A 26,461-nucleotide genomic window follows, 5' to 3' on the forward strand; every position below is an offset into this window, starting at 1 on the left:
AATAAGCTACTGTACCATACACATAGTTTAAAAGTGATCCAAACTACTTGCATGCTAAATTCCAAGTGTTTTGAAGCCATGTGTTTGATAGATTTGTGGGAGTAAGAGACTGAAAAAGTGACTGAAAATCTTGCCGTCTGTCGGTTATATTCGCATATAATTCGGTTGTGAGAAGATGTGTCATGCCAGGTTTGACATCAGTGATGAAGTTGGTTGGTGCATGTCTCGTAACCACGTGTAACTCCGAATTGTAATATACGTAAGTTCGAATGAAATTCCAAAGCTACAGCAGAGGGTAAATGATGCCAGTTTTAATTATTGGCAAACTTTTTAATTGGTAAATTATAATGTAAAGAAAAAGAGAGAAATACAAACTTTAAAGGCATTTTCTGTTAATGTTGCATGCAGGATTCAAACTCATGTCGTCCATATGAGTTCCACAGCTCAATCTGTCAGAGCATGTGCGCTCAGCCTCATCTCCAATAAATTAGTGCATTTCTAATCTAAGAAGTGAGCCGACATGGAAACCTTAGGGCGCTTGTTAAAACTGTACTTGGTTTGAGCAAGTTGAGGCTTGAATCTCTCCTGTATCAAGCAGGGAGGTGAGTATGCTGTGCGTATGTGTTTATATTTGAGAGAAACTGGTGTTTTGTTCTCTATTCTCTACATCTCGGATCTTCTCTCACTGTCTCTGTTATTGCTTTTTCACACCCTTCTCCTCTGGGTTTAAAAGATCTCCGTCGCTCGCTTTTTTCCTCCTCACTCAAATCCATTCCAGCTGAAACTTGCGTGAATACTCTGTGATCCCCCTCTCGCTGTAGGGCTCGAAGTAATACTCTGTCTATCAAAAGGAATATCAGAATCACTTCTTATAATGCTTGTAATTGAATTCATACAGATAAAATTTCCACTCTTAACAGCATGAGCTGAGATGGAGATTTGATAACTCAAGCCCCAAGACTACCAGGCTTAGAGTCAGAACGGGCTCATTTCAAAATATGTACGTGTGTGTTTTGGCAGTAGTTAACAATGAGCTTTATCTTTTACAGACACAGAACCGCATGAAGTTAATGGCTGATAACTACGAGGATGACCACCTCAAGGCCTCCAAATCTGACCAGACCAATCATAAACCCTCTCCAGATCAGGTGAGCCAATCAGAGCGTTCATTTTTTGAGTGCACCTTAGAGAACCACTTTCTTTATCCTTTACTACTTCAATTAAGTTTATTCAATTAAGGTAAGTGTCACTTTTAGTATTGATCATTCTTGGGGTTCTTGATTATATATTTAAATGATTGTTTATTATTATTATCTTAGATTTTTATTATGAATGTTAAAAATATGTATTTTTCAAAGTCAAAAAGTATTTATCTCTCTCTCTCACACACTCTCTCTCTCTCTCTCACTCTCTCTCTCTCTCTCTCTCTCTCTCTCTCTCTCTCTCTCTCTCTCTCTCTCTCACTCACTCACTCACTCACTCACTCACTGATATCTGATTTCTCCCTAAAGGCCCTATCCTGATTTATAAAAAGGCAATTATAACCAAACAAAAACAACAGGAAATTACATATTTCATATTTAATAAGGCACTGCATCGTCAGCTCCAATTTGTGTATTATTTCATATTGGGTCACCAAAAAAAAAGCTCACGTTTTCTCATTCATGAATGTGCGGGCACACACATCCCTGAGTGTTTTTCTTGGAAGAGTTCAGGCACACAGGATGATTCTGGAAGATTTAACTGGCTTTGTTCTTTGTTGCTTTAAAACGTTGAATTCCTTTCGCCTTAAGCCTCTCTCCTCTGGATGGCTGTCCAACAGGAATTAGTTCATAAGGAGAGAAAGAGGAAAGAATTGACATGATAAAGGATGAATAGAGAGTGAAATTCAAAGAGAAAGGACAGGCCTGTTGCATTCTTCAGTCCCAGCTCTCCCAGGAAGCACAAATCCTACTGGTTGTTATGACATGACTTGATGCGCTAAACGCAGTGTGTCATACCTGTCCATGGACTCCTGAAGTAATCTAGTTCAAGTGCTACATCCTAATTCACATGCTGAAAGAAACCCATCAATCAATAACACTCCGCACAGGCCCTCATCACAACACAACACAACACGGTATTCCCAACCGTGTGTGTATGTGTGCTGTCGGAGCCAATTGGAACTACGTCTACACACATACTGTATATCTCCCACGCACACACAGAAATTTGCTATAAAGCTATCCCAGGGTTTCTCCCCCATTACAAACCCTTTTCATTGTCTTTCCCAATTGCCAAGAAAACACTTAGCTCACATTTTCCTGTGATCTTCATTTCTCACTTACATATTTCCAACTCAAATAAGAACACCCTCACACATCAACACCTGAGCCAATTCCAAACCTCCCCGATCGCACTGTTATCACCTAAACATGCCGACTGCAGAGCTGGGACCGACAGGGACCTCAGACAGCATTCATTGCAGGTATTTTCCACAGCCATCCAGGACAGATGGGGTAGAGGCCATGTGTGTTACTCATTTTGAGCTCATACTGCTATGGTTTCAATTCCTGTTGGAGCATAGCTGCCTTTTTTGGGGATGAGAGGGGGGGAGGGGGTTAGACCAGTTGCATTTAATGCTCTGTTTCACTTCAGTTAAATGGCTAACTAATCACCCTTAACCCTCTGCTGAGAGATGGAGAAATGAATGGCAAAGTGGTGTCTCAATCTTCTAGATGACATTCATTCAGCATTTTTTTCTCAACATGTACAATAGTGTAGACTCTGTGCTGATCCTCACTGAGTGTTTGACAAAGGGCATGCATTTTCAGTGCAATACATGACCTGCTCTCACCCACTAATAACTTCTTTCTTTAATCCCATGCTGCCTTGGATTAAACCTGCACTCATTTTCCACCAATAGGACGATGAGGAGGGCATTTGGGCATAGCCAATCATGTGCCCTCTCCCAGCCATTTTGTTCAGAAGGGTGAGAAATGTATAAATGGGGAATGATGCTCTTCTTCTGTATTTCATCATGTGTTAACTGTATTTGAGTGTGCTTTTTTTTCTTCACTTTCCAGTTCATCCTTTCATTTCTTATTTCCCTCTCTTATTGGTTTCATGTTTTGTGATTTCATTGTCCGTTTTTTGTCTTCCTTATTTTGATGTGGGTATTGATGATTTTTAGTTTTTTACCTCCAAAAATTGTTGTGCCTTTTTTCCCACACAGTTCTAAATCAACTTGTTGGCCACAACCTAAAAATTGGTCACAGCCTAGGTCTGTTCATATTTGTTCCTGGGCTTTATTTTTAATGTATTATTGCAGAAGGTTTTTTTTATTGATTATTACATTAATTATAAATGCATTTCTTGATGTTCAGGACTAAATCCGAACAAACCTCGGTGTTGTTTTTACAAAATTAGCATATTTGTCATCTATTGCTATGTTAATAAATTTACAAATTGTCAGGCCAATGCAGTTAATGGTAATATATAGCATTTAAATGTTCGATTTTTAAGGACATTTTAGCTTTTTGAATGATAAACCGTTTTGGTTCTATGACGGGTCACCGCTTCTAATATAAAATCTGAGTCCTGAAACAAAACCAACTAAGAAGCACTGTTTTATATATTGTTTATGAATAAATCAATGTAGCTTAAATTGATTTTTATAAATGACTTGAGCAGCTATTGAACTGACATATCCTTTCCCATCCCTTGTCGAACATCTATTAAGGATTTCTGTCACGCAGACAAGTTGAATTCTTCCCTCCACCTTTATTATTTTACACACACAGCCAAGGAACAAATCGACCCGTCTGCCTTTTGACTGCTGTGGTCTTTTCCTGTCTTTTCCCTCCAAAAAAACAACAACATTCTCATATTTACCTCCACACTGACAGCTTTGATGGATGGTTTTGAGGAAACAGATAGACCGTAGAATACATATGATCTGCACATGTTTAATCCATAGGACATATGCGCAACCGTTCGCGCTCTCCCATCAGAGCCGTTGCCCTATGCCCGTGGTGATGCTAAATGCCATGTGGCGTTTCGACTGTAATTAATTTGCAGGTTGCTCCCTGTCGATGCAGCCTGCAGATAACATGTCCATTGCATGAACAGTCGCATGCGTTAAAGCGCATATACTGCGAGTGCAATTAGGCGTAGCAGAGCGCTGGAGAACAGAGTGGAATTGTGTGAGCTGTGAGCCGAGCGTCTCGGCAGTGTGAAGGGAGGTTTTTAATCTGAACAGCTGCCCACATACACTGTGTCCTATTTCAGGCAACTAATGGGCCCCTTTCGCTAATGTTTTTGCTTCGTTTGCAGTTCTTAATATATGAACCCCTAAGCTGTTCGCCCAACATTTTGAGGAAGAATTCAGATCGTCCACTACACCCACTGTGCCAAACCTACATGTAACCGTAACATTAAAGTCGCTCTTTGTGTATCATATGACCATGTAAAACTTGTAATGGCATTTAGCAGGGCAGATCAAGACCCCCAGGCCCCTGAATGTATTAAGGCTCACATAAAGGGCAGCCGTGTTCTCCGAACCGTGTTCTCGGGCGGGGCAAGGTAGGGGGAACAGCAGTCGTACGTACAAGTGCATGATTAGAGGGTAATAATCTCAACATGACTCTGATCTCCTTCATGTTGAATTGTGGGTGGTCGAGGCCTATTTAATTGCTTAGCGTTTGGCACGATAACCCACCGCAACCCTGAAATCGCTGTCGGCTATGATGAAGTGCAGTCCGTTTTAATCTGACTGTGTGGTGCATCGCTAGGTGTATTTACAGATGCTCTCTGGCCCTTGACTCTGTTTTGTGTTGTTGTTCTTTAGGGGTTTGCATTTTCTCCTGCGGCTGGCTGTTTTTTTGTTGATAATTGATGCATGTCTGCTTTTCTTGTCATCTTCCATCATCCCAGTGTCATTGTGTGATGATGCGTGTGGTTTTTCGGAGCTCTGGAGTTCTGGAAATTAACCCCCAAGAGTGAGGGAGCTTGAAATTTTCAGAACTCTTCCAGTTACGCTAACAGAATATTTGTAAGCTCTGCCTTGAGGTAAATGTCAAGATGAGCTGAGCTTCAAATGTCAGAGGGACTGACAGATCATCAAACCCTTTGTAGAACTTTTCGTCTTATCCGTTTGTCCTTTTGTTAGTTTGAATTCCTTTTGAGAAAGTTTGTTTCTCAGTTTTAGCATGGACATCTGCAAGAAGTGGGGAAAGCGTGATGTCCACCACAAATTTGACTGTACATCTTCCTCCCTAATTTTCACATCTCTCCCTCTTTCTTTTGTCACAAAGTTTGTTTTCAACTCGCGTACAACATGATGCCAGAGTGGGTGTTAGCATGCGGAGCAGAAAAGTTATGAAGACTCCATTGTTGTCACCTCTATTTGACGACCTTAGACATTACTAACCGTTTGGACGGTGCAATTCCATGGAAAACTGTGAAACAGAGTTTGGCAATCACTCACATATTCCAGGGGTCAGTGGGTAACCGTCCCGCTGGAGCAACTAAGGTGTAACCTCTTCTGAACCCGTCCCATGAGCGCAACCACCCACCATTTGCCCACATTATTAAAACGGTCCCGCCCCTCAATGAGAGAACAGAGACCTTGTTGCTGCCTCGGATTTTTTTTCTTTCGGCTCAAAAATGGCTCAGTGGTCAGAGGAGGAAAATTCTACAGCTCTGTTTTAGTCATTAATATGAACCCAAAATGCATGTTTGCTTTCTTATTTGCCTTTTGTACTTGCATTGTTTATTCCAGCTTGACTTTTTTCTTTCTGTCAGTTCCAACTGACTCAAGTCCAAATATTTATAATTAGATTAAAATGGGAAACATGTGGCGGCGAGGGAAGTTGCAGGGGGTCGTTGTTGAATCCTTCCCACCTCCATATGATTTCAATATAAAACTGGCCTCTGGCTCCATGCGCCTGGTGCAGACAGGAGGGTAGACAGTGGTGGGGCCCTCGCTCAGTCTGGGGGACTTCGCTTGGCAGAGTGCAAACTTGGGGTTTCTGCGGAGCCCCTGAACCATGATGCCCTACTTCCTGTACCATGAAACTGAGATCTACATCCCTGGAACAGAAGAGAGTCACTGTACCCCAAATGGCTCAATCAGTCACTCTCCGAGTGGAATCACTTCTCCGTTTGTCAGAGTAAGAGCATGCCATAGGAAATGAGGAAATAGGGTGTCATTGGAAACATACCCTAGCTCCTTGCAGAGGTCAGAGGTCGTTTGACGGATGGTCGTTGCTCACAGAGCCTCTGGAGAGGCCAGTAGAGTGAAATGACTCTTAGCCAATCAAGCGTGCGACAGATTTCAACCAGTTGGTCCCAGCAGCACGTATGCGGCGGGTTTTATCTGACCCCGTAATCGGAGCCCCTCGCTCGGCTTGATGAGAGACCGATGACTGCCCTTGAAGACGAGATGAATAGCTGTAGTTCTGCAGCGGCTACATTTGAATCGGCCAATCGGAAGAGTGTTGAGATGGCAGCATCTAAGTGTTGAGATGATGTCATGAAGGATGAGCTCACCTATAAGAGCTCACATAGGAGTGTGTTGAATCTCTCCTCTGTCAAGGCTTTTGGCTGAACGTTCTCTGCTGGATCCTGAGAGAGACTCTGCTTAGCATCAACCGGATAGGCGATGACTTCCCCCCGCCACCTCTGTTTTTCACGGAGTATGTCAATATATGTATTTTCCGGAGAGGAATTTTGAGCTGGCTCGGATTGAGATGGTACGTGTTTGGGGAGGTTAAGTTCACTAGTCATGTCAGAAGTTATCTTAACATGTTCAGTTTCTCAACATTTCCAGTCCAGCTTTATATAGTCCTGAATTTTGAAATATGTCTGCCTTGTGGTGCAACTTTTGCTCCTTTTTGAAGATATGAAGGTGCCACTTTTGATGTACTCTCTTGCCCTCTCTCCCTCGTTCTTAATGTTTCCCTCTCTTCTCCCTCTCTCTCAGGCATATTTTGCTTTTTTGGGCAGTTTTGTTTGCCCAGTCTTGCTTCACTGCCTAACTGTCTTGCTTTTTAAGGCCTCAGCAAACCACACGTCTTGGCCTGCTCTCCCAGGATGCATCACTCAAGAAAAATACATTTTAATGCTGCATCCATGTTTCTGGTTTCCCTCTTGGAACTAGGCAATCCAAGGACATACTAGCCTGCTGGGTTCTGCTTGCCTGGTCTATGTCAGAGGGTTAACTGGGAAATAGACTAAAGATGTCAATCGAACCACAGCATTTCTAATGAATGCTGAATGATGAAAAAAAAAATTTGTTTTTGCCCCAACATTGCATCAGTTCTCCCCTCAGAGTTTTGAAATTGATTTTAGGCTGTCATTAATTCCGGCGATGATAAAAGTATGGATTCTGTTGTTGACCTCAGAATTACCAAATGATTGTGAACAATCCTATCAAAACAAATAAATGCACAACTCCTCCCTCCTCAAACTTGCTGAACCCAGCATGGCCACAATTTCTGCGCAAGCTGTTGAAACAGTAAAGTTCGTGGCTCATTGTGGCGGGGATTATGTGGTTGGAACGTTTTGGCCCCCTGGTCCAGTGCGCCATTTCTGGATGTGTTAACGGGCGGACGTGGAAGCCCTACCCTGGGCGTTGCGCCGATCGGCTTCCCTCTCCAGGTTAGGAGGGGAAAGTGCTCGTAATATTATTTATTAATGGTCCATGACTGTGAGCCGTGGAAAATCCTCAAGACTTTAGAGTGTCTTCTAACTGATAAAGCAATTGTCTGAGCATGTCCCACTCCAGTGAAACACTGAAAGAAATGGTTATTGCAGGAAGATTGTTAACCATGCTCATCTGGAAAAACAATGCATCTGGAACTGGTGCTGTATTTGTTATGCGATATTTCCCTGGGATTTATCACTGGAAACGTGTTGATGTGTTCACTTCCAGATTGTTCTTGTTTTTACTAGGGGTGCTTAGACATGTTGCGTCCTAATCTCCGCCAGCTAAATGTTAGCTTCATACTGCTAATAAACTCCCTGCGGCATGTCAATAGGCCTTAATGCTTTCCAGAGCTGTGGATGGGGGGCCTGGAGCTGGTTGAGCCCTCTGGCCCCCCTGCGGCCGCCGCTGGTCTGATTTAAGGCTGATAGGAAAGAGCTGGCTCAGATTCTGCACCCTGCCTAAGCTGTCCAACAACCACCTTAAATCTCTCAGTTCATTTAGCACTTAACCAGCCGTGGACGGAATGAGCGCTGGAGACCGGACGGGTGGAAACTGCATCGTTGCTCTCTCTCCTTGTATTTCTTCCTCCTTTGCTGCTGCTTCTTCTTTGTCTCTTCCCCCACCTAACCCTTGGTTCAGTCTGTTTCCGTTTACCTAGCTCTCCAATTAAGCCTAAAATTGAGGACCTAGAACTACCTCTATTATCAGTCAATAAAAAAGGAAGCCTGCCATGTGTGGTTCACACTTAAAAGGTGTTACAGGTTAACATAAGACGCATATGTGTAGAGATATCTTACCAAACTAGGACACAAGTGCATGTGTTAACCACATAAATAAAAAAAGTGTGAAGATGCCATACTGTGATTTCTTTCGTAACAAAAAAATATTGATATTATAATGTGTAAATTTACCTTTGATACATCACAGATTTTTTTCAATAGTATTAATTTTTTTAGTCTTTTATATTTAAACTAGACAATAAGGTAATGGTTCATGGTAATATTTAAAAAGTAATTATTAAGTATAAAACATTTAGCCTACCTATTTAAAAAAAATAGATTTTTTCTCATATATAACAAATTAATTTAATAAAAGTTGATTAAATTCATATTTAATTAATTAATTATTATATATACCATTACCAAAATGAAAGGTTTTGTTTGTAGCACCTGGGCCTATGTGAAAGTGTGTAATTTTCTCTTTGAACCAGAGCTGTAGACACACTTCCTCCACACTTAAATTATTCCTGTCTCTGAGGACCAGGTGTGATAGCAGAGGATTGTGTATTTCATACATTTCAGTCTGTTAGAGCCATCTCTACCAACTCTGCACCCTTGAACCCACCAAGAGCCCCATTCTCAGCCTCTCTGTTTCCTCTGCCCTCTGTCTTTACATGCGTAGCGGCGTAAGTCTTCTGGTGTTGAGTGCTACACAGGGGAAACACTTTGACCTCAGGATGTGGTTCTCCTTAGATCTCTCCATCCACAGCTGTTCTCCAAACTCTTTTTGGTCTCTTGTGGAGCACTGACAGCAACACGAGAGCTATCTTAAAAGTTAGGGCTGTTTGTGCAACGAAGCTGCACCAAGTCAATTATAATACCTGGAGCAAGTTATCTGTTAGAATTCCCGTTTGTCATAATGGCATTTGCTCGGCTATCCAGGCAAAGGAGAGAAGTTGGCAACAAAACAACAAACAACTAAAATAATACAAAAAGCTGAAAGCTTTTTAAGACCTCAGATGAAGGATGCCATTAAAAGAAACAGACTCAAGTCAAAGGTCTTCCGTGCATCGTAAGGTTAAACATAAATGTGACATGTTTATAGTGTTGATTTAAATCTTCCGTTCATGATTTTCTGAGCTCCCTCTTGTTATGTTCAGATCTGGCTTTAAGTCATTACCTCGTCTGGTTTGCCCTCACAGTGGGGTAGATGTTCTGGAGCTTTGCTACATGTTCACCCCTTCCTCTGCTTTCTCTTCTACACACCCGGTTAATGATGCCCCTCAACCTCAGTTTGAAGAGGTCAGGACCTTCTTTCACCCCAACACCCCTCACCTTCAGTGTGCTGACCCCCATGGTCACTCCTCCCACCTCATGGAGTGAAACTACAACCCACACGACAGCTTTACTTCCCTTTTCCAGAGGCTAATTTCTTCTTGGCAGTTTTTAAGTCTTTTTTTTTTTGTTGCTCATTACGGCTGTGGATACACACACACACACACGCACAAATACACAATGAATGGAATGCTGTCCCTAGACTGCAGCCTTCATGGTCTGTTTAAATGGCGCTATGATGGTGACACTGGGAGTTACTTGGTGTAAAAATTCCCTCCGTCTTTCTCCAGAGTCAACAGTAACCTGCCCTGGCTTTTTGTCCTCCTTTCTCCCACCCCGTGCATTGGCATTGACTGAGTGAGAGCTTTGGCATGTACGTCAACAGTCATAAACCCCCCCACTGGTATAAATCTAATGGCATTTATATAAAAACCTGCGTAAATAGGTGACGAGGCACTAAGTTCATAAAAAGCTGCAGCAACAGAGTCCTGACATGCATAAATCTTGCATCTCTTAAAACATGAGTGCTGTTATAATTTTGTACCACGCGTGAGAGAAAAAGTCATTGTAGGACCTTTTTGGTAACCAACTTCCATCTAAAAAATATGTGTGTTACATCATTTTAAATCTAATTACATTTTTGGTTTTCTTATTAGTAAACTAGTATCACAATTGGTTAGAAAATGTGTGAACTTATAATTGATTGACAGCACAAATAAACAAATATATATTTGGAGGCAAGTGATTATTCTGTAATTCTTGAGCAAATTATGGAATTATAAGACTGTGTGTGTGTGTGTGTGTGTGTGTGTGTGTGTGTGTGTGTGTGTGTGTGTGTGTGTGTGTACACGCAGGGGTCTACCTAGATATATTGAGAGTTGTGGATGGAGGTAGTGCGGTCAGTCGCTTATGAAATGACAGTATGGAAAGACAGACCAACTCACCTGCTCTTAATCTGCCATCCGAATCTGCTCTCCGCACTCGGATTACATGTGTTTCTGTCTGTGCTCTTTGGGGAGGTATGCGTGCATGTCTTCGCCCCCTTACCCTTTATTTGACAGTCATTATTCTCTCATGTCAGTATTTTTTTGCATGCCGTGGAGGTGATTTGTCTCTTTCTTGAAAAGCACTTTACGACGGCAGGCCCACCGGCCTTGTCAGTGTCTTGCAGGTTTGAAGCTTTGCAGTCCCTCCTTATCTTTATCCCCTTAACACTCATGGACGCGTAGCGCAGTGAGACTGAAAGAGGATAGCCCTATAAAACTCTCAGCCACGGGAAAGGATGTGCGCCAGGGCCCGGCTACTGTGAGAGAGGCTTGTGATCCGCAGATCCTCCCCCACCAGGAGCGAACTGCTCCGAGCTGGGCTTCGAGGCTGCGTCAGGGGCTTCCTGTACCTCCGGAGTCTTTGAGGAAGGAGCCAGTGGCTCGTCTCTGATGGACCGCCTGACTGACAGCATTGATCCAGTCTCCTGCCTCTCAGTGTGGGTATCGAATGGCGCCCGATGAGCTGATAGGTGATAAATGAGAGAGGGAGAATGTGAAGGAGGCCGGTCATTGTTGAGGGGTCTGACTTCTCTTTCCCCCTGGTCTTTTTGAGGAGGGGTTCTCGAGCTATGAGAGTGCCAGGTAGGAGTAGAAATGCAACACACCACAGCATCTGGTGAAGACAGCTTCTTTTAGAGGAGACGTAATGAAAGAGAGCAGATGGACAGATTCCTCTGTGAACCTTTTCCGTAGTCTTTTGGCAGGAGCTGGATTGTGAGGTTCAAGAAGGTTATGTTTGTAGCTGAGGTGATCAATGTTGCAAAGAACAAGAGAACAGCCTAGGGTCTTTGTGGTCAACACCCCCAATCTATTGGTATTTCTGTCCTTATAGGTTCAGTGGAGGGTCCCAGGAGTCCTGACGCGTTTGAGCTTTTTGTTAGAGGACCCACTTAGCATTGTTCTGATTAGGAACCTGGGGATGGACAAAATCAACTACAGTATATATAACAGTACAATTAGTTTTGATGGAAACATTTAGACCCAACATTATTAAAATAGTGATGTCTCTTTTGTGTGTATGTGTATATTTTAATATAAATATGATAATTTTTTACTTTTAAATTATTTTTAATAAAAGAAAGGTAAATAAAAAATGATTCATAAATAGATAAATCTGAAAAATTGTGTAACACTTGAGTTAAAACAAGATTCAAAACACTAATACATTATAAAATGTGACTTATGTGCCACATTTGAAGCTAAATAGCCAATATATGAACAATTAGAGGTCTTTGACAAAAGTCAGAGAGTGGATTACAGACTGGTCTTATGTTCAATAATATGGAAATAAAGCAAACAATATGTTTGCTTTGACTTCTAAAGCAACTTAAGCTGTATTGGCAAACCTTAAAAACATTTAGGTGAATTTGAAGAGCTGTTGAAACGATAATTTCTCTGAGACATCAGGCAAGGCATGATGGGTAAACAGGGACCCACTTCCATCCATCGTGTGTGTCCAAAGCAAGACGAGACAAATGGCGCTTTGAGTGGAAAATTCCCCTGTTGTAAATCTGTCACCTGGGCATGATATTTGTTTCTGTTATTGTTGCATTATTTATGATCTCAGTCTACCACAGGACTTAAAAAAAAAATTAAACAGCAACACAGCACAAGCCAAACAGTTATGACAGCACCCAGTTGACAGAAAACATCACCAGCTACGACAAGACGGATGTTAGCGCTGTGCTAACTAGCATTGGGCTAACTGTGTCCATCCACGAACCTTCCATCCACATTTCTTGACTATACTACTAACATGATTACAGATGATCATGCGGGACACTGAGTTTTCAGGACTGTTTATCAGCATTCTGTCACCAGAGAGGTATTGACTTAGCCTTTAAAACCAGAGAGTGACAGATAGCGCTGTGTTTGGGCATTTGTCTATAGCCCAGAAGTCCATTCATCTTTTCTCATAGCAGATGGGAAGGAAGAGAGAGGAATAAATGTCAAATCCCATCACTGGTTGGGCATTTTAAAAGCTTATTAGCGCACAGCATGCTTTCAGTCAACCATGTACGTAGCAAGTCTCTGTGTAATGGTGTGTGTGCACGTTTATGTGGCACCATTGCTAAGGCCGGGTTTATTTTAACTCAGCTGTTTTTCCGAGCATATCCACCCAGCCGTTCTGTCACAGCGGTTTAGAGGGCTTCTATCAGACCGCCTTTTTAAGGCCTCGTCCCTCTTTTTGTGGCTGCCAGTCAATCCGGAGGCCCCATATATCCTCCAGCAGCGGCGCTTGGCCGAGATACAAGACCTGACAGAGATGCGGAAGGAGGTATCGCCCCTTACAGCTGTTTCAGATCCGGCTCCGATACAAAAGACTCCGCTATTGGTCTGCCGTGTGTCACGTAGATAAATGTAGACTTTTTTTGTCACAGCTGATTCAACAGATGAATTCCTGCCTCATTATTCATTCACCATGAGGCAGGGGTTTGAATTTTGGCACCCGAATGTGCTTTAGTAGGTTTTGGAGACCGGGCCGCGCTAGACCGTAGACTAACGAGAGCATGATGTAGGTCTCCGTGCGTCTACTGCTCCGGTTCTTTGCAGAGACCCAGTTTGCGCCATCTAATTGTTTCCAGAATCGGGGAGAACCGTCAGCCCATTTTAGACATTCCTCCATTCCTTGACTCTCTCATCCTCTCTTTCTCTCTCATAAGCTCTTCAACTTTGGTCTTCCTCCACCTTCCTCCATCTCGTTCTTTCACAGTTTTGTTTGATCGCGCTCTGCGGCCAGGGTCCGCCCAAGAGAGCCTTCATTGCCCCCGGTGAGCCAACGAAAACACAATAACATTCTGCCCTGGAAAGATACAGATGGGGTTAATAAGAATTAATAACGTGTGGGGACACAAATGTTCCTGCAAGCTCAGGCTGCTTCAGACCAAAGCAGACTCTGTCCCTGTCTTTTCTTACATCTCTCTCATCACTCACTCTTTCTTTTTAGCCTCTGTTTCCTCTCTCCGCTTCTTGACAATCAGGTAACTGTATTTGCTTTCTGCTATTGAGCGATGAGGAGTGATCGCAGAGCTCCCTAAGCCCTACTATGTTCTCGGTCCTCTTTGAGAGGGTATTTATATGGGAACATTTCAATAGATCTTCTGCTGTCTTGTTTTGCACTGTAGTATTTCAAAAAACATTGCTCACCTCTCCCATCCCAGAATTTATGGGTCCACCATTGCAGCCCAAAACCAGCTTACGTAACATCTTGATTTATACAAGAGAATGTGACCTGGAAAGGAAGAGGCCAGCCTTAGATTGAGACCTGTCCTTTCATTCAGCTTACTCAGCTTTGCGTTATTATTGTGCATTGTATATTCCCATTGATTATGGTTAACACCTAGGAAGCAGTTGTTTTTCAATTTTACAGTAATGTTCAATGGTAAAAATGGTAAATGGACTGCATTTATATAGCGCTTTCATAGACCCATGGCCACCAAAGCGCTTTACAATTTGCCTCTCATTCACCCATTCACTCATACATTCATACACCGACGGCGGTGTCAGCCATGCAAGGCGCCACTCAGCTCGTCGGGAGCAGCTGGGGTTAGGTGTCTTGCTCATGGACACCTCGACACTTGGTCCAGTGGAACCGGGGATCGAACCACCAACCTTTCAGTTTGTAGACAACCTACATGAACCACTGAGCCACTGCCGCCCGTGCGGCAATAATGCATTAGCTTTCATGAGCTAACAATGAACAGTATTTATTTATCTAGGTTAATATGAATATTTTTAAATACATTATGTAATTTGTTAATTCATAATACATAAACTAATTTTAATTGTACTTTAACTATAAAGTACCCCTTCATAGTTCATATTAACCTGTAATGGTACTGTATGTCATTATTATGTCATATTGTAATTCAGGTTATTATTCTATTATATTAAACATCTTACTCTAAGCACTGCAGTGATAATTCATGGATCACCTCTTGCCAGGTTTTAACTTTTTAGTTCCAGTTTAGGCAATGGCATGCAAAGGAAAGCACACGGCTATCGGCACTCGTTCGCACTCACACACAAACCGCATGTTGCTATTTATCACATTTTTAGACTGACGTGAAAACAAATGTGATGGATCAATCTTGTATTGTCCCAGAATTCTTTGTTGAAGCCAGTGAGATACACACATGACACAGAGACATATGGTTTTTGGATTTGCTCCCACACAAGTGCATGTATTATTTTGATGGATACGAAAAAGCCGTGTGAGTGTCTGCTGTGTGTATAGAGATGTTGTGTAAAGACCGGGCATCTGTCGGCAGCGGTCCAGGTAACTGAGATTGTTTGTCTGTGTTCCTGGAATGGGAATGTTTCTCCTGACACATTTTTCTTATACCACTGTTCTCACTGTGATTCATGTGTTTCAGCTGTGGTCTATCATCCATAATCGTCCGCAACCTTTCAATGAATCCCCCCCCCCCCCCCCCTTTCTTTTTGAATACAATCTTATATGACAAAGCAAAATTTTAACTGTGTTCTGGCTTGCTAAATGTGTTGTTTGCGTGTCATTTTAGCATGCGTCTGCATACCCGTCTTTTTATCTCACTGGCTCGTGTCCAAGTGTCTAATTCTTGAACGCTAGAGGAAAACTGAGATTGAAATGGCTCTTTATCTCTAACCCATTTCCTCATTCCTGTTTTTGGACAGATTATCCCCCCACTCATAGACCTCAATCAGAACCGCAGTAAGCTGAAACTGTACATCAGCCACCTCACGACCCTCTGCCACGAGAGAGACCCCCACATCCTGCAAGACCTGGCCCCGCCTTCCGCATACCAGCGCAGCCAACAGGACGCCTGGGAGGAGGAGCTTCAGAAGATGAGCCATGAACAGGTAAGACAGGGTGACATGCATACCACTTCTCATTGTATACATTCAATAATTATGGTGTTTCTCTATTCACAGCTGTGATTTTGTTATTATGAAAAGGTTAACACTTTATAATAAGGTCCAATGCATTAACATGAGTTAATGCGTTTGCTTGCATGAGCTAATAATGAACAGCATTCATTAATCTAGGTTTATATACTTTAAGTAATAAAAGTATTGTTCATTTTTAGCTCTTTAACTAATGTACCAAATTGTAAAGTGTCACCATAAAAAAAGACTTGATAGATGAAATTGATGTAACCTTTTATGCATCTTACCTTTTTTTCATGACTTGCTAAGCACAAGAAGTTTGTCTATTTCTGCGAGTATGTGCGCTCAAGGTACCGTAACGTTTCTCGAGTACTTGGATTTGTCACCCATTGATTATTGGAGCCATCTGGCCTGGCCCGCACGGCCCTTAGCTGACGCTAACGTTCACTGTCTATAAATCTCCTATTGGCTTTGAGAATCAGTCCGGCTCTGTGTAAATGCCATTAGTCCTCTTTATAGAGTGGAATGTGTTCCTACAGAAAATAAATAGTCCAATATATTGTGTTTTATTAGCTTCATTTACTGTTACTATAACAAAAGAAAACCAAAAAGCTACCCAAGGCTCACTTAAAAGACGGGGGAGAGCCAAGAGTGGATGAAAGGGGGGTGAGAAAGACGTTAAAAAAAACAGAAGAAGAGCAACTGGAATGGCGCGATAAAGAAAAGGAGTGTCAGCATTTGGACTGCAAAAGAGAGAAGCGTTTGAGGAGGTAGTGGCTGGATTTAGTCTCTCCATGATGAATGATTCCCTCTCTGTAATAAATGTATGTGTGGATCCATTTTCTCAACTTCACTTTGAACCCATTGCCATACCTACCTTAACAGTAAATTGTCTGCAAACGGACACTGGGTTTAGTCCCTGCGTCGGTGCATCCCAGTTCTGCATCCATCCCTATGCTTTTTGTAACATCAGAAAAATAAATTGTCTGGAAGTCTACATATACATTATACTCACTTTAAATCGGCCCCATTCCTCAAGAGGAGAGGAGAGTGATCTGCTGTGATGGTGCCAAGGCTTATACAATGCTCATGTGTTTCACTGCATGGGGAACTATCTGCTTGGCAGGTTTTTGGCTCGCTCCAACATTATTGAAATGCATTTTTTTATGTGGGCTGCCTGATGACAAGCCTTTGGCCAGTGAACAAATAATGTTTAAGATTTTTAGTTTGCTGCAAGTAAACTTTGTTCCAAAAATTGGCACTTTCCAAGGGACTCCCCCCCCCCCCCCCCTCAAACACCCCCCACCCCCAACTTGTTTAATATGAAGTAGGCGTCTGTACATTTATTTTCCTTTGAGAGAAACAGCTTTCATCAGACTGTACAGACGGACGGAGAGGTTGCACGGCCTTTCAAACAGAGTGTTGCCACTGGTCAGTCGAGGCTACTGCACTATGTAAACATCAGGTCTGTTTTGTGGTTTTCGAATTGAATTCTTGCCCGTAATGTGCTTAAAAGGGCCCAGAATTTCCAGAATAATGTGAGACCTCCTCGGCCCTCTAATACCTAGAGAAGATACCCATTAGCATTCCCGTTTACCTTAATAGTAGTCTCAAGCCCTTCACTGGTGGCTATCCTGAAAAGTGGTGTCAAATGCAGCAGACAGACTCTGCTCGCTGAACTCTGTTTTTGCTTGGTCTCGCCAAGCCGTTATTCCTCCTCAACCTCCTCTAAGGCCAACGATCCTGTGTTTATGTTGTCCAAACTATCAATGACAGTGTTTAGAAAGCACCGCTGTTGTGGGGGGGATAAGAACTCCTGGACCTCGGCGCCAGGTTTCTGACTAAAAAGGGTTCTCTGAGACAAATGTGTCCTCTTTGGTGATGTCACTTCTGTGAGAGCGAGAAGCAAAGGAATCATGTAGGATTGTTCAAGAGCGTTCAGGTTTGTGCCAGGGTTGCAACACTTGGCAGCCTTTTTTTGGCTTGGCCAACATGGCGATTTCATGTCGGACACATTAAGGCAAAGATAATGAATATTTCAGGCTTTACCGGTTAGGCTTTACCTCTCAAACGTTTACACATATATCAGGATTTTTCCTCTCCAAATCCAATAGCTCTGAGATATTTAGCGTTTCGCATCCATATGGTATCCACATGTACGGGATCCTGCTCATTCTTCAGTTACATGTCCTACATGTAAGACACAATCCGCTTGAAGACACTTTTGGTCTTTCTCTGATGGTGGAATCACTTGCAGATGGTGGATTGGACGAGTTGCCGGCAATCACAAGCCTGTTTGATTGATGTCTTCTTTGACCTCTCTTCTTTTCTTTGTGTTGAGAGTGTAGCACATTACATTAGCGTTCTCTCCGCGCTGCAGTTCGCCCCTTTAGATCCCTTCAGCGTGGAAGATGCCAGAACGGGCCCGTTTGGCCATGACAGGCTCAAATTGACGAGAAAAGTCTGGGCTCATTATTGGCTTATTTAGCCTGTTCTGTTCAGTCCATTATTGTTAGTAACGTCCACATGAATTTACTTGTGGTGTCTTTTGATGGCACGTATGCCTCTCCATAGACCCTAAAGTTGCTCGATTTGGGTGGAGGCTCTTTGCTAATCATCATTTTTATAAACCAAATTATTAGTAACTAATTGAATGGCCCTTTGTGGCACAGTCGCCATAGAGGAATTGAGGTTGGTGTCCGCTATGCCCGGTCCTCTACTAATGACAAGCTTCTTGCATTCAAAATGTGCTTTAGTATTTACGAGGGGCAGCACACTGTTTGAGCCCCTGCTCTTTCTTTGAAGCGAAACATTGATCTTTTAATTAACAGTTTTTATGGGCTTCCTTTTTACTGGCCTGGCACTCTAAGCTGGCACAGAGCTGGGTAATGTAGGACTTTGGGGTTTCTACCCTGATTTCCTTTGTCTCTCTTGCAGTTTATAGCATATAAAGACAGTTTCCTTTTTGTTTCTTTTCTTTTAAAGGGATAGCTCACTACAAAAAATAAAAAAATTGTCATCATTTACTCACCCTAATGTTGTTTCCAAACCTGTATGACTGTTCTGTGGAACACAATAAGCTATTTTAAAGAAAAAAAAAGTTGGGGTCCAGCGCAGTTTTGGACCCCACTGACTTTCATTGTATGGACACAAACAGTTCTTCAAAATATCTTCCTTTGTGTTTGTTTCCCAACACTTCGTGGGCTCTTTTCTAAAGCTCTTTTAATGGCGACAGGCGGAGTTACTCAGATAGGAAAATCGAAGATTGCACAACCAAGGTGTACATAAGCCCGCTAGACATCAGAATAGACTAATCAGGACGCAGACAATGCAAACACAGGAGGATCATAATTCACACAAAAACACACTCTTGTGAACTCGAACTCGTCTATTACTTGGACTCTGCCAGACCGCCCCATTAGGCCTTGCTGCCAGCTTGTCCTCTGTTGTGGTCAATGCTTCTTTTATTACTCGTCCTCCCTGCCTGTTTTTTTTTCTGTTTATGGCGTAATGTTGTTTTATTTGGTTTGAGCTGTTCACAGGATGTTACTGCATCTCTGTTTAAACGGCTGGAATGCAGGAAGGTGATTAAGCCGGTGCTGAAAGAACCACTCAGTCATACAACCCACAGAGCCAACAAAGACAATAGACTCACCAAAAACGCACCCCATTTAGATGAAGAATTGGTGTTTTCAGGAACAAAAACAAAATTATTGTGCATTGTACATCTAATAGGGCCTTTTAGAGTTTAACTGAAGGGTAATTGGGTCGTGAGTAATAAATATGCCCTTACCAAAATATACTGTGGTACAGATATCATAAAGATAGATAGATGGATGAACACAGTCACACATATATACAAATTAACATTATAAGTATAACATGAGTTTTTTGCTGGTTTCAATACCCAATTATGAATAATTCCTTGAGAAAAGCAATCATCTGTGACACTGTTTGCAGCTGTGAGACGCCCCACTCCTGCACTGCAGATGTGTCTGTGATGAGCAGTCATTGTTTGATGAAAGTTACTGTCAGTTATGTTCTGTGGCCAGTTTCACCTCCACTCTCATAACGTTTGAGTCTTCTGTTTACTTTAGAGACTGCTGATCTTAGATCAGTATGTAAAGTTTACAATCTTGGAGGAGAGAAGCGGAGTGCTCGACCGCCCTTGGCCAAAGTCATCTGGCTGTGATCTGGCAGCACAAAGCCAGCTGTATAAATAGGGGAGAGTCTTGCATTTTACGGGTCACTCTGAATAAAACATGAACTAGAGAAGATTGATTATTAATGACCTCAGGGCTGGAACAGAAATAATCTGTTAGGCCTTGAGTCCTCCATTCTTTTTCCTTCCCGCTCTCGGCGCACCTTCATCTGTCTTTCGCTCACTTCTCCTCTCGGTTTCCTTTCCGATTGGCACTCCGATAGATGTTTACTTTAGCCATCTGTTTTCAGACGTTCCCCTTCGAATAGATCAAGAGTTCAATAAGGATTCATGCAGATTTTGTGATGATTCACAGGCTCACACCTGTCAGAGCTGGCATCAGATCTCTGTGTGGGCTCCAGTGGCGGTCCGTGAGGGAGTTTTCCAAGGAGGTTGATATTTAAATCAAATAGATTGTAGTAGGTTATGATAATCATTTTCTCTTTCTGGACTGTGATAAATGTTCCATCCTCTGCTCCTTTATTATAGGGTTGTTGTTTTTTTATGGCACGTGACGTCATTCTTTTTTATGAGATCCTTCAATAATTTGGACTTTGTCAGTATTTTGGCTAAGTTAGTCTTTCTTCACCTGTTGCATATGCAAGTGAAACAGAAACTAATTGGCTTGAAAGGTTGCCAATTTAATTTATTTTCTGTTTTGCCTTTTTCGGCCACATTTCGAAACCTATTATTTGGATTGGTCAGTTTACTAATCGGCCTGTTTTGCCATTCGTGCAGTGATTTTCTGGATTTTAGAACAGGAAAGAAAAAGAAAATTCATATATTTTTACAAGAGATGAATCAGAGCACAAAAAATACAAATATTAAAAAACTCAATGCATTACAGTATCATTTCAGTTATCAGCTAATATTACAGATCTTTTTTTAACCTATGGATGTGTAATTTTTAATTTATTGGTATTGGATATCTAATTGTTTTTTTCAGTTACCTTTGATGTAATACAGTATAATGCTCACTTTATAAAATGCTCAATTAATCTTTAAAAAACACTCATTTAATAACACTGTTAAATGTAATCTTTAGCAAATCTCAAAATAAGTATTATTTTGTCGTACTGTACATTATAATTATGCCTAAATTAACTTGTAGCGTTTACCATTAATTTTATTTTTAATGTATTTCTTTTTCATTTATTTAACTTTTTTGTTTTTTTTAATATAGGATATTAATTGAAAATAATTACTGGATTATTCTTCTCGACTAGAATTTTAATATAAGTGCAGCCCGTCACATGTTATGTCACTCTAGTTCAGTGCTTGAAGTGGATAAACACTTCAAGGTCCCCCTCGGTTGCGCACGGGCCCACTTCGAGCACTGCTTTAGTTCCTACATTTATTTGAATAAATATTTGAGGAGACTCCGCCTCCTCTGATGCACCGCCACCGGTGGGCTCTTCGGGAAGGACTGTTGGTTAAAAGCAACAGGAGCTGGTCCTGGATCAGTCCCTGATGTGCCGTGTTGGCGGCTGCAGTGCGCCTGTGCCCAGTGGGGCGGGCTGGAGGCTGACAGGACCATGAATCCAGGGCTGCGTAAGTGCAGTGTAATTTAAACGGGCAGGAAATGGGGGTAAACATAGTGGAACAAGCCCACAACCCGCACAGCCACGATTAATGAAAACACATGGAGCCGGCGCATATGTCTGCTGTAAGTGGGCCTTTGTATTACGAGCGTCTCTTGTCTCTTTTTCGTTTGCTCACATCATTGTTGAAGTCATGCCGTGTATCAGTAATGGCAGTAGTCATCTATAAGTCATAAAGGGTGTGTGGGTGCAGACAGTGTAACGTAGTTGAAACATCTGAACGGCAGTTGTATGAATAAACACTCCTTAAAGCAAACACATCACAGAGACGGGAGGTGAGACATAGAGGCGTCATAGACTGACCACTTATTGATTTTTTTAATATGTTGATTGCAAGCATTACTAGTAGTATTGTTGAAACTAAATCTTTGATATATAACCCATCCCTCACCGTATGCAAGACAAACTTGTACGAGATCTCGATTTGTGGCTTTTCCTTCACAGATTTTACCTGGAGGATGATAAAGTGACAAAAAAAATCTCATAGACTTACAATCTGCTGTTTAGACTCTAATCTGAACTGAAGTCTTGAGCACGTCCTGTTGCTTTGGTTTCTTTTGTCTTGTGTTTTCTAAATCCAACTCTCAAACGCTGTTTTTGTAATACATCGTTTCAACGAGTGCTAATCCTGAGGGGGTGCTGACCGACTAAACCAACAAAACTTCTCAACCGACCCCTAAACATCCAGAGCGAGGGAAAGCGCGGCCCCGTCTTCAAAGCAATGTGAGATGAGCCCTCTGTGCCCTGCGCTTGTCTGTTAGAAGAACTCGCTTCTCCTATATTTTCCCACCCAGCGAATATATATGAAAGCAACTCAGACTCCGGGGCTGGAACGAGGGTACGTCTCGCAACACATTCGACTCGGGGCGAGAGGAAGAATAATATATGAAATAAATACCCCCAAATGATGAAACCATAAGCGCGATTGAGCCTTCTCAGCTGGAAGCCGCCAAGGCAAACAGCGAAATACTTCAGCAGGTTTATTGTGATTTTCGCGCCCTGACGAATCGGGTTTTTGCGTTCCCGAGCTCGTTGCTGGCTTGGGTTACAGCGACAGAGCCACAATAGCATAAACTGCACCAGCTGACGTGCCATAGAACCGAACATTTCAGTCGTTGCTATGTTCAGTTTTTCAATTTATATATTTATACATGTTTATTTGTTCTCCCGTCCTTTGAAAGTAATGAAAACCGGGGCTTCAGTCTAAACACGAAATATTTCTGAGGTTTGTCACTCTCTATCGGCCAGCTGATGAATCATCCTGCCAAGAGGGGAGCTGTCAGTCTGTGGCACTGCTTTTCTGATGGCTTTATTTGCGTGTTCACATGCGACAAAACCCACACCATTCGTAGTCGTAGCATCTGTTTCAGATTGAACTTTGGCTTGGAAAAAGATACCCTGATGTATCTGACTCCTTCCTCTTCTTGCTCGCCGTCTAAGCCAGTAGGCAGGCATATTACGAGTCTTACAGCTCATTCAGGGCCTATCAGATTAATAAAAGCCGTTAAGAATTGAGAAGGGTTTTATGAAACTTCGTGTTTGAGAAGTGGGTTATTTTCCACAAATATTTAATACCCTATTGGGCTCTTTTAAAGGCTGAGTGCTTCCATGCTAAGCATTGGGATGGTTTGTTTAGGGTGGGGCCTGTTCCATTAAGATCCGTTACCACTGAAAACCGATTGGCGCATTGACGTTGCTGTTTTTTGTCTCCTACGGTGGTGAAATTTCACATTGCTCGGTCTCCTGTGTGTTTGCAAACGAGGATTCACAACAGTCTAGCCATGATCGTTAGGAGCAGCTAGGAAAGTTTGCGCCGCTCGGAGCCTGTGGAGGAATGTGGTTGTAATTTATCCCTATGCATCCTGAAGGCCCTGCGGCAGTTTGGGCTGAGTCATTGGAGGGGAAAAAAAACAAAAACGAAAATTATCTAAGCAGCGCAAAAAATCAAAACTTGGGCTTTCATCAACTTGTGGTGGGTGTTAACACTGAAGTTATTTCAATCTGGGTTTTGATCGTGATTGCGTCCCTGACTTGACCACATACCTCGTAATATGTGCCCCCCCTCCGCTGAAGTCCTTCAGCCTCATTCAAAGTTGCGGGCAGGGGTGCGACTCGTGTGTGAGCATTCCCCCCTGAAACTCAATTACACTTGACTGATGGGGTGCACAGATCCGGCCGCAGATGAGGCTGAGGGCGGTTCTAATCAGATGCGGTCGCTATACAGTCGCTTTTTATAAACGGCCACGCCCTCTACATTCTGATTGGCTCAAATCAGACAGTATGCATAACAGCCCTGGGGTTAGTCGAGTTCAAGTGCTTAGTTCAGAAATTGAGGGAGAAATGAAAGATAAAATGGTGTATTAAGCCACTAGGATGCTGTAAGTACAGTAAGAGGATAAGCAAGGGAAAGACAAACAGAGAAAGGGCGAGAGAGATCCCAGTTTAAGTTGCTCTTATAAAGCCGCAGAGGCGCTGCTCTAACGAGGAGGAAGTGGGGAAAGAGCTCGTCATGAGCTGAACACGATCCAGAGAGACCATTTTTAGAGATATGTTTGTGTGTCTGCTAAGAAACAGGACGAGCCAAGGGAAGGATAAGGCTAGAGTTAAGAGAGCATAGAGAATAATGAAGGGTTTAGTCTAACAAAGATGAAGCAGATTTCAAAGATAAGAGCTTGTAGCGTAGCCACCCGACCATAGCAGCCAGGATGGAGCATAAATCCTCTTCTTAAAACTCTCCATTAAGAGTTTGCATTCAGAGACCTGCGTCTGCAGTGGGAAGAGGGACAAAAGTGGATGGTTCATGCTTTTGCAGTTCATACTAACAAAGACCCATCCAGTTAGACGGGTAGAGACTTTTTGACTGATGGGTGTAGATTTTGTGATCAGAACTTCTTTTCATCCAAAGTAGTATGGTTATCTAGTTTACTTGCTCCTAAGTGCCAAAAACAAAGAGTAAGGGTGTGCTCACACTTGGTTTAGTTTGAGTGAGACTAATGATGCGACTGCTCTGTTATTTTGGTTCATTTGAATAAGTGTGAACGCCATACGAACCCTGGTGCACATTAAACAAGTGGTCAGCTCCCAAATGAACTCTGGTGCTGTTCGACTGAAATATTAACGCAACATGGACCAAAGATATCTAAATGCACCAAAAACAGGATGTGATGTCATGAGAATGACAGTTTTTTCTCGTCATTACAGTTCAGTATAGGCTTCGGAAGCGCGCCTCCTTGCAGCAGATATTTGCTTGTGTGCAACAGAGGAATTCCTGACGCTTGACTCCTTTACACATTTTCTAAGCTCTCACTTCTGGGCAGCTCACAGCATTGTTTTGAATTTTCTGTAAGTAACGTCACAAAATATTTGTAATAAAAGCTTTTTTTTAATCTTTTTTTATTTATCTTTTCTAAAAATGACCGTGTATGCTAAGTGAACCAGGACTAAAAGTATAATTTTATTTTTGGTCCGGACCAGAAGAACCAAAAGAACCAAACTACATGAATTAACACACCCTAAAATGATTCACTTATTTGGTGCTATTAACCTGTCTACCTTTGGCAAATACAGTTTTTAATTCATCCACATCTTGAGTTTGTTTCCAGGTTGACTAATACACTCTTGAAATTGTGTAAAGCCAATCAGATTAGAGTAATACGTGCAGTATGCATTGTCAATGGGCGTCTTGCCATCTGGGGCCGAGACTACAATTCAGCTCATTCCTGTGTGGTATTGAAAAATAAGTGAATAAAAAGCTCCATCCAGGAGTTGGGACGGGAGACGTAACGGCACACTATAACCAACAGAAGAACACCGGAGGGGAGCATTTGAAGCTTGGCCTGGAGAGAGGAACCTTCAAGAAAAGAGCTTTTAGTGACTTCATCTTACTTTATTAGAAGAGAAAGGTGGCCCAAAGGTTTTTTGGGGGAATTTTCTTAAAAAATTAAGAGTGGATCGCTACCCTCCTCCTTCTCAAAAAATATGAGGACCTTTTAATACGGTCCCGTGATAAAAGAACGCCGTTTCCTGCTAAAGGAGTCATTGTTTTCTCTCAAAATACTGTAGCCGTGTCACATTTAGGGGAAAGGCTAATGGCGTTTTTCTTTATGCAGATTTATTGAAGAAAGTCTTGATTGCTTTAGCAGAAGGTCAGTTCCCCCAACCCCAGATCCCCCTTTATTTCACACTCTCTCTTTCTCTTTGATTGGAGATTGTTTCCAGCGCTAGCCGAGGCCTGGGACCCTCCTGATTGACATCTTTTCCTCAGCGTTGAGACCTGGCTAGTTAACATTCCCACAAAATAGGAGGATCTGGAGGAGAACATGTTGCAAAGATGAGGCTGTGTTATCCCGGGTGATGTGGAGAGCGGATTTGCTCGAAGGGTTTGAGTTCAGCCGTTTGATCTCCATGTGCCACTCCAGGCGTAAATGTGCAGCACAGCATTTGTTGAAACACATCCTCTCTGAGTCAGCACAGTCCAGCTCCAGACTCTACTGTCATTGTCTGACTGTGATGGTCCGCTGCTGTGTTTGTTCTTCTCTCATTAATGTAGCTGTTGTTTATCAAGACAGGCAGAGGAGGCTGACCATGCGCACACAATAACACCTGATAATAATCTGCAGCGATAACAAATAATAATGCGCTCTTCTCTCGCCTGTTCCCTCATCTTCTCGCTTTTCCCTTACGTTTTCAGGTCAAGGCTGGCGTGGGGACCGATAATGAGATTTTTTCCCTTTTTCTTGTTATCTTTATAGCTCTGTTTTTGGACGATTTCTGCTAAGCACACAGTCATAAAATAGGAATTGACAGTCCTTGTATGCTTTTGTCACACAGGGGAGCTTATATTCTTCCTTATGTGTCTCTGTTGCACCTAAAGTTTGTTCAGGTATTAATTGAATATTAGATGCATTAACATTTTACATAGAAAATCAAACGGTGTATGATTTACACAGACAGATTTTGTTTTAGCTTTAGACCAATTTAGTTTTCATTTCTCGTGCATC

General features: G+C 42.3%; 1 protein-coding gene across 4 annotated transcripts in view; it reads left to right on the plus strand.

Annotated features, from left to right (window-relative positions):
• The window catches only part of erc1b (ELKS/RAB6-interacting/CAST family member 1b), a 184,026-nt gene that overhangs the window by 149,886 nt on the left and 7,679 nt on the right, over positions 1 to 26,461 (plus strand). For all 4 annotated transcript variants that reach the window (XM_079624519.1, XM_079624520.1, XM_079624521.1 and 1 more), the window contains 2 exons: positions 1,050 to 1,148; positions 15,447 to 15,632. In XM_079624519.1, coding sequence (XP_079480645.1) covers positions 1,050 to 1,148; positions 15,447 to 15,632 — 285 coding nt within the window. The remainder of the gene's footprint in view (positions 1 to 1,049; positions 1,149 to 15,446; positions 15,633 to 26,461) is intronic.

This window comes from Phoxinus phoxinus, assembly GCF_949152265.1.
Source record: "Phoxinus phoxinus genome assembly, chromosome: 9".
Taxonomy (NCBI): Eukaryota; Metazoa; Chordata; class Actinopteri; order Cypriniformes; family Leuciscidae; genus Phoxinus; species Phoxinus phoxinus.